The sequence below is a fragment of the Centruroides vittatus genome, unplaced genomic scaffold (genome assembly GCF_030686945.1).
Source record: "Centruroides vittatus isolate TY-2023 unplaced genomic scaffold, ASM3068694v2 contig_817, whole genome shotgun sequence".
Taxonomy (NCBI): domain Eukaryota; kingdom Metazoa; phylum Arthropoda; class Arachnida; order Scorpiones; family Buthidae; genus Centruroides; species Centruroides vittatus.
In genome coordinates, this window is record NW_027122532.1 from 508,671 (window position 1) to 523,174 (window position 14,504).

General features: G+C 27.3%; 1 protein-coding gene across 7 annotated transcripts in view; it reads left to right on the forward strand.

The window, feature by feature from the left end:
- The window catches only part of PAN3 (Poly(A) specific ribonuclease subunit PAN3), a 102,360-nt gene that overhangs the window by 61,954 nt on the left and 25,902 nt on the right, over positions 1 to 14,504 (forward strand). For all 7 annotated transcript variants that reach the window (XM_067278668.1, XM_067278671.1, XM_067278669.1 and 4 more), the window contains 3 exons: positions 997 to 1,146; positions 7,043 to 7,199; positions 13,456 to 13,543. In XM_067278668.1, coding sequence (XP_067134769.1) covers positions 997 to 1,146; positions 7,043 to 7,199; positions 13,456 to 13,543 — 395 coding nt within the window. The remainder of the gene's footprint in view (positions 1 to 996; positions 1,147 to 7,042; positions 7,200 to 13,455; positions 13,544 to 14,504) is intronic.

A 14,504-nucleotide genomic window follows, 5' to 3' on the forward strand; every position in this document is an offset into this window, starting at 1 on the left:
TTATTATTCAATTTTACTAGTAAATTTAAAGAATTTTAATTTTAAGCTGATAAAATAATTTATTTAGAACTAAGATCGATAGTTCCTGAAGGTGGGGTATAAAAAATTTCTGGGGTGTACAGGAAAAGATCAATATTTTTTTAAGCATGAGTTTATAATTTTAAAACAATAATAAATAGTTTAATCAAATAATTTTTTAAATATCTTATTTAGGTATGTGGGCTGCATGTTAATTTTTTTCTTATTAGCAAAGTCGTGTGATCTCAGCTGATTGAAGGGAATCTCACATGATAATGGTTTTAATTTACATAGTGGTATTCATTGTTATTTTAAATCTAAATCTCTAAAATTTTATGATTTCTGTCATATACAGAGCATACTTTTTTTATTTACTAATATAGTGATGTGTGATTAAAGAAATTCTCACTGCTGATTTTAAATCATTTTAAAGTTTCTGTATATCTTTGACTCCTACTGTTTTCTTGATAAATATAATTTGTTTTTATTTAAAAATGGTATTTAAATATTTTATAAATAATATGATCACATTTATTTTATTATAACTATTTGTATTGGTGACTTACTTATCACAATATTAGCCAGTTAAAAGTGAAGCCATTATTGTTTTGTTTATTCCAATTTAAGTAGTAGAAATGTTAAATTATTGAATTGAATTAATTTTTGACTATTTTTTTAAATTTTGCTGCTAACATAATTAAATTAAAATCAGAAGTACTGTACGTTGTATCCTGATAATTTTATATTATTACATTGTTTGGAATGAAAACCAGATGAATTAATTATCTGATTAAAAAAATTGGTCGTTTTTATTCTTTATATTTAATCATCATTGTCATTTGTTTAACAGTTATCATCATTAAAACTTCAAAAATTAATTAATTTTCCTAATTGAAGCTGTTGTTTTGATTTTTCATTCTTAAATTTAGTACTTATATATGCTTAATATTAAAATTTCATTTTATTTATATTTTACAGCAATAGTATTTGTATATGATTACCATCCTGGTGCTGACACATTAATGAATCAGTATTTTAGTCATACATCGCTTTCACCAATTAATGGATTTCTTCCTGGATTATATACAGGAGATGGTCTTAGTAGATCCTATTCACAAACAAAATCAGGTATGTAACTTTCTAATTTAAAAATTATTATGATAATAAAATATAATTTGAATAGAATCTGAAGTTTTCTGAGTTGGAATATTAGGAAATTTTAAATTTACAAAATAAAAAGTATTAAATGTTTTTAACTTACAACAGTACATAGATAATTCTTCCAAAGAGGGTCTTCCAAAATGAATTGTGCCATTTTAAATTATTGTAATTATGTTGTTATCTGAGATGTGTTTGATGTACAGTATGTCAGTCAAAAGTAACTGCCTGAGTTTCATCTTCCATCTGCATTCAGATGTTTTGCTTTCTACTACCTCTATGAATTGCCATAAACAAAAATAGTGATTCCTGTAGCTGAGACAGCAAGGTGCTTTGTGTTCTGCAGTTCTCAAAGTTAGAATCACTCAATAACATGAGTACTCATGTTTATCATGAGTAACTGCAGGAGTTGTAAAATTGTGACTAATGTGAGTGGTGTGATAACAGATATTCCATAGTAAATGTAGGAAAAATTTGAGTATTGGATGGATATGTTGTGTAACAGAAGATGTACACATTGAGAAATTGTAATGGGCAAATGTAAAATTTGGAGTTTTTCCAATATTTAAATGTACTGTACATTATGACATTCTTGGATAATAATTAACAAAATTATAATAATTAAAAATGATAGCATTCTTTTTTATAAGACCATGTACAATCAAACCTGTTTTGGAACATAATTTGTTCCTAAAAGTTGTTTGGAAACCAGTTTTTTTCTAAAACAGAAACAATTTCTATAAGAAACAGTATAAAATACATTAATCTTTCCTGACCTCAAAATACTAAAAATGCAATGTAATATTGTATATAATATAATACTTCATTACTGTATATATAATGAATTTTTGTTATTTAATTTGACTTTAAGCACCTTGCCATTTATATTACATAAATATCAATTAATGCGGTTTTTATTAATTTGATTTAAGTTAAACTGCAGCACGTACCAAAAAATGGATGTAGTAAAAATGGACATTGTTGTACAATGCACTGTGGGAAACATGTGCACTGAAATCTAATTTAAATAGCAATGTTGTCGATGATTTGTGTTGGGAGTCTAATGATGCAAAGCAATCTCAGTGCTACTAGCTTCTGAATTGGTAGTCCTATTGCTGATTGGTTGGGCTGTTATCTTTCTTTAACATAGGAAGTATAGGGAGTTAACAGTTTGTCTCTCTCTAATCTGTGGTTGGCTCTTGCCAAGTAGTTTGAGGTGTTTGAAAACCAAGTTTTGGTTGTATTTAAAATACATGCTGTTAAAATAACTATCGTAAAAACAAATTGGATATAATAATGAGACAAAATCATGTAAATTTATAAATGAAGCGTATTGTACAATAGTTAAATTTTTATAGTTGAATATTTTTATATTCATATAAAGTATGAAACAAGTAATCTTTTTAGAGTATATTGATTTTTTAGATGGATTTATTATATACTATGACATTAATTGAAGCAACTATATGAGAGAAGTGCTTGAATTCAAAGGAAATGTTGGTTTTCATTATTCAAAGTAGACCAATGACAAATATTTATGTTGTTTTTATATTGTCTCATATACTGGATGACCATAATTAAACACCTCTAGAGACTTATTGAGCAATTCAAATGGAATCAAATCTGCTATGATGACATCCCAGGATATGCAGAAAACATTCCATTAAACAAAAAGTTAGTACCAATAGTTGCCACTTTGTATTTTGGCACTATAAACAACTAACATTTTATATGTACAAGACATTTGTGTTATAAAACAGACCTTGGCAATGGAGGGCATACTGTTCAATATGTTCTTCATTCTGAAGGCAGTGAACAGTGTGTTTAATGGCTGATCTTGTGAAATGCATTTCTGGTTTGAGACATTTTTTTGGCAAGATTTAACACTAAATTGTGTTGTTTATAAAATAAATGAAGATTGTATTGAATATGATAACCAAAGGAGATTCAGCACTACCACTTTTGCTGTGAAAGTGCTGCAATAGCTACTGAAGGTCTTTTAACAACACACACAGAGCAACAGTGCTCTTCTAAAATGGCAGATCTCGATGTAGCTGTAGGAATGTTTTGTAAATTATTTAATTCGAAACATTTTAAAAGTACAGTGGGTGATCGGATAACAAACACTTTCATGAAAGATTTTTATGATCGGACAACGAACACTTCACTGAACAAACATAAAAAAGAAGCAACTGAAATAGCAAATACTGATTGATTTTCCCTTGTCTTCAGGTAACAATTCGAAACTTTTCGGAGCATGGGAGACGTCCATGTCGACACTCAACCTGATATATACTGATCAGATAGTATTCCTCAAACTTTGAAATACTCCCTTGTAATTCTAGCCTTTTATTTTTCTGACAGAAACAATTCTTTTATAGTATTCGCAAGACTGTTGGGCTGGCACTCGTTAAGTTTTGTGTCGGTTTTTATTTTCAAAAAGTGAGAGTATAATAGCATAGGTAGACAGTGGGCAGGTGTTGTTTGATGTTGCTGGGCAGACTGGCTCGAACAGGTCTACAGTAGGCCGCAGTTCAATCTTATCTAAGAAAGATACCGTATAATCAAGAAGATTCAAGCAACTAAAGAAGTAACAAAAATCACATCTGTGAAATTAAGAATATTGAAGTGCTCATAATGGAACCTGAAACTGATCTGATGACAGAAGAACACCAAGAAACTTGGCAAGATATGTTTTCTTATGAAAAAGGATTAATGCCGATATCTGCTATTAAAGATGTTTTGAAGAAGTGGGGGATGTCAGAACAACGGTCTTAGAATGACATCCAAACCAGGTTGAGGTTAATAGGCTTGGGGATCTCTACAGTTACAATGCTAATAATTACTTATGAAAAAACCTGAGGAAGAGAGAAAAGCAATCGACATTAGACAGATTCTTTAACCCCCACAAACAAAAAAACAGGATTAATAAAAATGCAAGACTGTGTATATATGTATTATTATTATTACATATAAATAAACTTAGTAAGAAAGTATATATTTTTTATTTTTTGGAGTCTTCAGAACGAATTAATCAAATTTCCATACAAACCTACAGTAAATTGATAATCAGTTAACAAACAGTTCGGGTAGCGAACAAAGTCTTGGAATGGATTATGTTCGTTAACTGATCACCCACTGTAATTCATTTTTCAATGCAATGCCTTGTTTGGAAGGTAAAATTAATGACTTAAATTTATTGTATGCAGCTTCTTCCTGCAACATAAAGTAGATAATAAACATTTTAAATATACAAGTTTTGTCAATCTGATTTTATTTTGATAATGAGTATTTTAAAAGAAAAATTAATACAAACAAAATATTGATTTATGATGATTAAAGCCTTATAACTTTACTGTTACATTATATAAGTGTTCAACCTTTTCACCATGGAGGCAGCCATCTTTGTTGCTGTGAGAAAAGTGACTGAAACAAATGCTGAAGATTTAACCTTGAACCAGTGAGACTGCATGTAGTACTTCAAGAAAATGAGTTTAGCAATGCTTATTCATTGATTGATATGCATTTTGGGTCTCTGGTACCCCTCTTCAGTCAACTTTTTATTCTGTTGTTTATAGTTTCAAATATAGCAGTTAATTTGTATAATATTAAAACACATTTTCTTAAAAAGGGGGATGCATGCATGGTTATTGGCTTTTTCCTCCTCTTCATTTCACTTTTGATAATTTTTTGCAAATATTGTAAAATTGTTAATTTTTTTTTCATTTGATAAATAATTTTAAGTCTGTAATTAAAACAATGTAAAAATGATTAATAAACTATTAACTGTAAACACATTTAAATTAGCTATATGTCGATAATAATCAATTGTTGAAAATTGTTTTGTAAAACTATGTAAAAACAACTGATAAATACTAAAAAACAAGTATTCCTTAATAATTTGTAATTTTAAAAATGTATTATAAATGTATTGTAAAAATCTGGTTATTGTTCAATCCTCTAAATAAAAATGAGAGACCAGTTTGAGATTATGAGATGATGAAGAAGTATGGTTAAAGAACAAAATTGTAAGAGTGTATGCATGACCAATTTTCTTTTAAAAAAAATTATTTTTTAGAAAAAGTGTATTTTGGTAATTTACAAACTTTTAAATATACCTTTTTGTGGTTTGTAGGATGTCTCTCGCAAAGTGATCATATAAATTTAATGTCATGTTATAACTAAATATAATTTGTAAACAGTTGAATGAAAAAGAAGGAAAAGCTGATAACCATGCATGCATCCTCTTTTTAAGAAAATATGTTTTAATATACAAATTAATGATATATTTGAAACTATAAACAACAAAATAAAAAGTTGACTGAAGAGGGGTGCCAGAGACCCGAAACACATATCGACCAATGAATAAGTAAAGAATGTAAAAAAAAACCACCTTGTGTCTAATCAATTGCACTTCATCATGCTGAAGAAACTAAAAAAAAAATTTAGCAATGCTTTCAATAGCATTGCTTATCAACTCTTAGTTTAACAACTTGTTTTGTTAACTTTTGTAATAAGAAAAGAAAGGAAAAGTCAAATGTTTAAAGCAAATATTATACTGAATGTAATGCAAAAAATGAAAACTGGTGAAATAAATTTATTAAAAGAGCTTAAGAGGGACAAAAAATGTTCTTAAGAGGAAAAAAGTGCATTTTCCAAAATAAAGGCTGTTCATTGGAAGGGATTAGTAAAGTGTATATGTATAGATATGTGATCATTCGAGAGTAGCAAATATATTAATAATATAGTCTAAATATCATAGAATTGAAAATTATTTTTTTAAAGATATTTAGCATTGTATTAAGAATATTCATATTATATTGAAAAATGCTTTTAGTCATATATTGGTATATATAATAAATTGTATATTACTTGATGATATGATTTATTTAATAAATATCAAAAATACTTTATTACTTTCATAATTAATAGATATCTCAGCCAAATATTGCAAGTAATTAAACATAGTTATGTATGAAATATTGTTTGTATTATTGTAGAAATTGAAAATAATTTAAATTGGGATAATTTGAATTATTTTAAAAAATACTGAAGTTCTATTCATTAATGTTAATAAATAACCATTTATTTTATTTGTGTGCAATGTTGTTTTTATACGAGGGTGAATCCATAAAAAAGGTTACAAGGGTAATAAAAAATTATTTATTAATAATAGACAGAAAATACAAAAGGGAATTAAGAGGCATATTTGCCAATCACTTTTCCACATAATCACCAAATCTATTTAGGCATTTATCTGAATGCAAGACCAACTTGTATAACCCGGCTGGGTAGAAATTACATCCCTGCCCATTGAGCCAGTTCTTGGCAGCTGTTTTCATATCACTGAAGAGAACCTTGTTCCAGATAAATGTTCCTTCATTTTCAGAAAAAGGAAATAGTCACTGGGTGCCAAATCTGGACTGTATGGGAAGTGGCTCCAGACTTTCCACTTGAACTTTTGCAACAATTCCTGAGTTTTGCAAGCAGTATGGGACCTGGCATTGTCACCATCACTCAACATACCAGGGTGTTTGCATCAGATGCCCATAAGAAATGAATCACAGCTTGCACCTCCAAGCGAGACCACTTTTCTAAACGTCTTGCCATTTCAATCACTCTGATATGTTGGCGAACTTACACTACCTATCTGCACAATTGCTGTAAGATGACTAGTACCATCTGTCTCCACTCTGGAGAAAAAATATTTCCTCCACATTAATTACTTTTCAAATGCTGCTGCTTGTAACATTTTTTTTGGATCTACCTATGTAATTTATTATATTCAATATGATGATAAATTTTATTAACTTAACATTGAAATTATTAACAATCATTTTTTTTTATATATATATATATATAATAGGATTAAATAATTTAAGGCAGCATGCAGGCTTACTACCAGAAAGCTTGATTTGGGCTTATATTGTACAGTTAAGTTCAGTACTTCGTACCATTCATGCAGCGGGATTAGCCTGCAGAGCATTTGAACCGTCAAAAATTTTGATAACTGGAAAATCAAGGTAAATATATTTAATAATTAAGTCAGGAAATATGCACATTTTAACTTGTAGTAAGTCTATTGTTTATTTCATATGTTGCAAATCTTTAATATAATTTATTATTAATTTTTCATTATAATAACAGATTAAGTATTTGGATCAATAGAAATCAGCATACATAAATTAACTCCAAACAATCTGCCAAAATATTGGGCTACATTAATGATTACTTACTAATTAATTTGAATAGAGGTAGATGGTTATATTGCCATCTTATGTTAATTTTAATATGGTAATTATAGTAAATTAATTTATAATTTAGAAATTTCTGGAAGAAAATTGGGCCAGAGAAGGACAAACCTGCAGCTTCTGCTCACTGTGCAGCTGCATTGCCAATTATGCTATCCAGTTCTGAATCTCATCTTCACTTCCAGAACTGTTAATTTAGAATTGTTTAAATTAACCATTTGGGTTAAGTTTGATATAACCCTTATGACTATATCTAAATTAGGAATCTTCGTGGTGACCCATTGAGTCTTTTCTTCTAGAAATTCCTAAATTAAAAATTAATTTATTACAGTTATTAAAATTAGTACATGATGGCAGCATATTTGCCTATCTCTAGTCAAATTAATAACTAATCACTAACATTGCCCAAAAATATTCCAATATTTTAGCAGATTATTTGGAGTTAATTAATTAAATCAAGTTATGAGTTATTGTTTTATAGAAAGAAATATATGCATTGGACACCTATATTATAAATGATAAATTGTAACTTATTGCTTCTTTCTTGATTATATCAATATTGATATAATCAAAAAAGTTAGAGCAAAATTGAGAAATGTTCTATTCTTGGATAGTAGGCTTCCTTGCATACTTCACAAGTATTCTGTAGAGTGTACTGTACTTGCAGTTTTGATTTTCAAAAAAGAAACTGAAACTTTGTGTTTTGTTTTCATTTTTCTAATTTTGTTTTTATAACTGTCTAAAACATTTTTTTATGAAACTTTTTGTATAAAGTCTAAAACATAATATCATATATATAAATTTATATAATTAATCATTAATCAATCAATCAATACTTTATTATACACGTATATACATCATATAGTTTAATACAGTATTAGTTCGTATTAACAATAGAGAACAATTTCTCTGTTTAGGGGGAATTTTACAAATTATTTAAAGGAATAGAACAAAAAATAATAAATTTAAAATTAAAGTTATAAACTACAAGTTAGTTCTTATTTTGTTTAAACATCAATTATATTTACAAATGTGGTAATTCATCTACTTTTCCACGACAACGGATGGTTGTATTAACATTAATTTTGATTTGACAAATAGTATCGTTCTGAAACTTTTACAAAATAATTGTAAATTTTATATAAATCCGTTTTATTAAGATTTTTCAGATTTGATTTAAATTCCAGTTCTGAATTAGTCTGACATATTTGGTTTATTTTATAATAGTTACGTAGTTTTAAAAGTTCTTTACAGCTTTGAATTAAGTGGAGTAGTGAAAATTCTTCAGATTTGCATAAAGGACAGTGATTTCTCGTTAGATCAATATATTTACCATCAATAAACACAGAATATTTATTTAAGCGGAGTTGAATTATTAGACGCTTCACGCTAAAATTTATTGGTTGAAGCATATAGAGTTGCGAGGATGGAATTTGCAATAATTTAATATACCATGAGTGATAACTGCTTTGGTATAATGAATCTTGATCTCTTTTTATTGCTTGTGAAATTGCAGAATCTATCAAGAGGGAGTAGCCAACTTTCCAATCATTAATATTATCGTTGAACAATAATATTGATATACCAAAACTATTTAACATTTGATTTAATTTATATTGCCATAGTTGTTTGCATTTTTGATCTTTACTATGAGTAATATTTTGATGATGAAGATATGTTATTGTATTATCATTTTTAAATTTAATTCTGTAGTAAAATTTAATTATACGTTTTAAAACAAAAGGAAAAAACCAAATTCTATTTACTTCATGTCTCAGAGCGTAACCTGGAATTGTTCTTTCCAGTTGAAATAGTTTGCGTAAATAATAAACGTGAAGAATTTCTAATTTGTATATATAATCTAAACTCCATATTGGGCTTGCATAATAAATTATTGGCACAATTGTTGAATTAAATAGTTTAATATGAATTTTCAAGTTAGTAGTTCTTAACCTAGAACATAGAAATAACAAATTATCAATGGCTTGTTTTGCTTTTATTTTTATTTTGTTAAAATGTGCCTTAAAGGATAAATTCCACTCAAACCTAACTCCCAAATAATCTATTTCGTTTACCGTTTGTAGAAGGATATTTTCATGGTATATTTTAGTGTTGTTTTCAGATATCTTACAGTTGTTGCGAAATATGATTATTTTCGTTTTAGAAGGATTTATTGTTAAATATAATGATTGTAGAAATTTATTAAGTTGATTTATTTTCCTTTGTAGTGAAATTTTTGTTGGCGCTAGGAGCACAAGGTCGTCCGCAAAAAGAATATAATGATAAGTTCTATTTCCTATTGTAATTCCATCGGTTGGTTCAGTAAATAAACGATCAATACCAATAAGATAAAAGTTAAATAGATATGGAGATAAAGGATCACCTTGGAGAACTCCACGAAATAAATGTAAATTTTGAAAGATATTGTTACCTTGTTTTATCCTGATAGTATAATCCAGATACAGTTTTGAAATTACTGAAGTAAATCGAGTACTTGATCGAGTACTGGATTTGAGATTATATATCAATAAGGGCACATATATTGAATCAAATGCTTTTTGGATGTCAATAAAAGCAGCATAGATTTTCCTATGTTTTTTTAAAAGATATAGTTGAATTATCATTAATAAGGTAAAGATTGCAGATTCGGTTCCTTTATTAGTAGTAAATGCATATTGAAATTCCGCTTCCAGTCCCATTGTTCTAGTCCATAGCTTAAATTTATTTGCAAGAAGTGAGGTAAAACATTTTCTTATTACTGGTAGTAATGCTATTGGTCTATAGTTGCTAGGGGAAAACGGATCACCCTTTTTGTATATCATTGTTATAATGGCTGAATTCCAGGATTCAGGAAAATACACAGATTTGTACATACTATTAAACAGATTTAATATTATTATTCTAGAGCTAGTTGATAATATTTTTAGGAAATCAATAGGAATATTATCGCATCCTGGTGTTGTTTTACTTTTTGATTTTCTGATAACGTCCTCTAACTCAGTTATTGTAAAGTCAGAATCCAGGATATCATTATAGACTTCTGTGTTTGTGTTTAGCGGTATTTCCATATTAATTTGTGGAAATCTATTATAGAATTGTTTCCAGGTATTAAAATCTATTTTAGCAGTGTTTCCATTTAAGTTTGATTTAGACCGAAATCTTCGTATTGTGTTCCAGAATATGCTACCATTGTTGTTATTTTTAATTAAGTTTTGTTCTATTTTCCGATAATAATTTAATTTTTTAGTTTTAAGAAGATTATTATACATTCGTTTAGTTTTTTTATAACTGTTAAGATTAAATACTGTTGAGTTTTTCCTGAATTTTTTCAATGCTGCTTGTTTTGTTAATTTCATTTTATAACAATCTGAATCAAACCATCCTTGCTTAGCTCTAGTATTTTTGTTTATACATTTGTATTCGTTTAATATAGTTATTATTAAATTATATATTTTTCCACTATTAGTACTTGTTACTTCTGGAATTGCTTTAAGTCGATTGTCAATCTCCCTCCGATATTTTGAAAATTTATATTTTATCTTTGGAGTATTTATACCTTGCTTATTAGTTCCTTTTGTTGAAGATATTCGAAATTTAGTTATTGTGGGGAAATGATCTGATATATCCATTAATGTTATCGTAAAGTTCGTACAATAATCCAGAAGTAGTTCAGAACATATTGTAAAATCAATTGTTGATTTCCCCAAATGAGTTAAACAAGTATATTCCGCAGGAGAATCGGTTTTAATACGACCATTCAATATATAGAGTTTATTTTCTTTTATGAAGTTTAACAGCTTGTTCCCCAAATTATTAACCTGTTTATCTTTTGATACTCGACTATTACTAATTAAATGATTTGGTCCCTTATATTTGGAATCCATTTCCTCACCAATGCGAGAATTGAAATCGCCCAATATAATAATATATGGAGTTATATAGAACCATGATTCTATAACTTTAAATATTTCATTTAAAGTATTTACATCCCCAGGAGGAATATAAGTTAATAATATCATCATTATTTGGTTATTCTTATTTAATTCTTTGTTTCCAATTATTGTGATGAGAAGTAATATATAGTTCCTTGATTTTTTAACTTGAATTATTTTACAGTATTCTCTTTCCAGCAATAAACATAAGCCGCCACTTGGTCTTCCGGGCCCAACTGGTTTACTTGCAATTGAGGATTCAATTAAAAATTTTTTTGAGAAATTTGTAATATAAAATTTTTCCGTTGTTATCCAAGTTTCCGTTATACCAATAATAGCCGGATCATATCTAGTATACAAAGAATTAATAACTGAAGTTTTATTTTTTAGACCTTGACAATTCCAATTTAATATATCAAAGGAGGAATTTTTATTAGATTTATTCGTACTTTGGGTTTGCCTTTGATTTGTATTATATCAACTTCCCAAAACTATCGTTTTACGGTAAGGTAAAAAAGTATCAACATATACCAAACTTTTCAAGTTAATATTATAAGTAATTTTCTCAGATCCTGATAGTAAGATATCATTATGTAGTTTAGCCTGTGCATTTTGTTTCCGTATTTCATGTAACACTGGAAGTAAATTTTTTCGTCTTATTCTTGTATTTTTATTAAGATCTGGGGATATTTGAGAATCTCTCCAATCTTCTAACTGGTTTTGCATTTTTTTCTGAATAAAAGCAGAAAACATTCGATTACGGAGTTGACTATTTTTAAAAATTATTTTAGTAGTAGTTTTTGGTGGTTTTGTTAACTGAATCACATCTATAATGTCCTCTTGAGTTAAATCACAAATTTCCAATAAGGAAGTAATGAAATTATGGATTTCTTCTTTAGAAACAGATTTCGAATTAGGATAATTATATATTATAATATTACTACGATTATTATCATTAACTAAAGAATCTAATCTAAATTGTGTAAGATCCTTCTCATTTTGCATAGTGTTTATTTGTTGTCGTAAATTCGCTATTTGTTCCTCCAATTCTACTTGTTTTTCCTTAACTTCGTTTAAATTCTCATGCATTAAGTTTAATTCTTCCTTAAAATCTTTTATTTGCTTAAATAACTTATCATTAGATGTTTTTATTAAATTAGATATCTTATTCCATAGAATGGCAGATGAAGTGTCCAATAGCTCGTCCGGGTTATTTGGTAAAGAATCAAGTACATTTGGCTCACCTGAATCATCTTGAGTATTGCGTTGGTCTGATATTTCATTAATTTTCTTAGCTTCCATATTAGTGTCTTGTAAGTTTTTATCCAGTTGTAATTTATAATCAGTAATTAATCGGGAACTTGTTGCAATATCGTCATTACGTTTACCTGCTGATTTGGTTCTGGTGAGCGGTGGTCTTCCACGTTTAACTGGAGAACGTTGCATTGCTATGAATACTAAACTTTTTGTTAATATTATAGTCCTATAATTATTAGTTTCTTTTAAAGTCAAAGTTGATTAAATCAATTATTTAATTTAAAAAATCATCACCGATGAAGTGAGAAAAAATTTCACCAGCAGCGTCAAGAGACAGATACGCCCCCCCCCCATAAATTTATATAATTACAAGAGTCCAGATCTCTGTATCTGATGATAATGAATTTAAAGTGAGAATAATTGCAGCTGTAGTCATAGTTAATGCCTTTCACAATTCCTTGGGAAAAATATGAACAGATCTTTAATGTCATCTTGGTGTGTTACCTGCAACTAACAGCACACTTACTAAATTCATTGAATAGCATGAGGATTGTTTGTACTACTTCCACATGACTTGCTAAATAAATTCATGAAATCAGAACATACTTTTATGATTGCCTCATATTTTAAAATGAAGTCATAAAGTTTTATATGGAATTTTGAATAAACTATTTTTAAATATATATATTTTTTTAATTATTTATTTATTTCTATGCTTTTATTACAAGTTGTTTTATATTTAAATGAAAATTAGGGTTTTTACAAGAACATATTCAAAATATATAAAATTTCAATTATTTTTTAAAATTATATATTAATTACAAAATTTATTTTATTAGATTAAGATTAAATTGTTGTGGTATATGTGATGTTCTTGGATTTGACGCCAATCAACCAAATTCAAAGACACTTTTGCCACATTTTCAGGTAAGTCATTGCACATCTTACAACTGTTTTTTATATTTATAAATTAATGATATAGCCTTTGTTAAACATGCTAACAGTTTATTACAACAAATATTAGTTTTTAAGATAAAAATATTTTTATTATATTTTTCAAAAGTTTCAAAAATTTCTATAAAACAAAATAATACAAACTTGAATATTTTGTTTTTTTTATACTTAACAAATTATTATATGCTATATTTATTTATTTTTTAGAATATAATAATAATATATTAAAACATTAATGTTTTAATTTATATATACATGTATATTATAATGTGAAACATTTTTTGAAAGTTTTAATTTCTAATTATATGAAATATAAGAGATTTTATTTATTGCTGAAATTTGATTTTCATATTTGTTTAGAATTTGTTTTAAATTAAATAATACTTACATCATTACTTCATTCATTATAAACATCTGTCTTTACAACATTAATGATAACCATATTTTGCCATTAACATTGTATTTGACAAAGATATTTGCCATATATATGTGAAAATATCTTTGTTTTTTCATAAGTTGATATTTAATTATCTGATATAAAATAATTCAGTCTATAGTTAAAAGAAGGTCTCTTGTAAACTAATAACAACAATATTTTATGATTTTAATATAAATTTACTTATTGTTAATTAAATAAATTACTACATTACAATCACACAATAGAAATAGTTTTAACTTTTAACACTTTGAAGATTGCCTCTTTCTTATTGATTTATATTTATTGTATGCTTAATTGTATATTTTCATGTAAGCACATGCACACATGCATACAATTAGTTTATATCGATAGAGCAATTATAATAGTTCAAGCACATTAAGAAAAATACTGTGTGTATTCTCTTGTTTTAGAAATTGCATGAAAATTGCAACATAAAAACTGTTATATTAAAATAATAACCTTTTATGGAGATTTTAATCAATTCCTTGAGTTTTG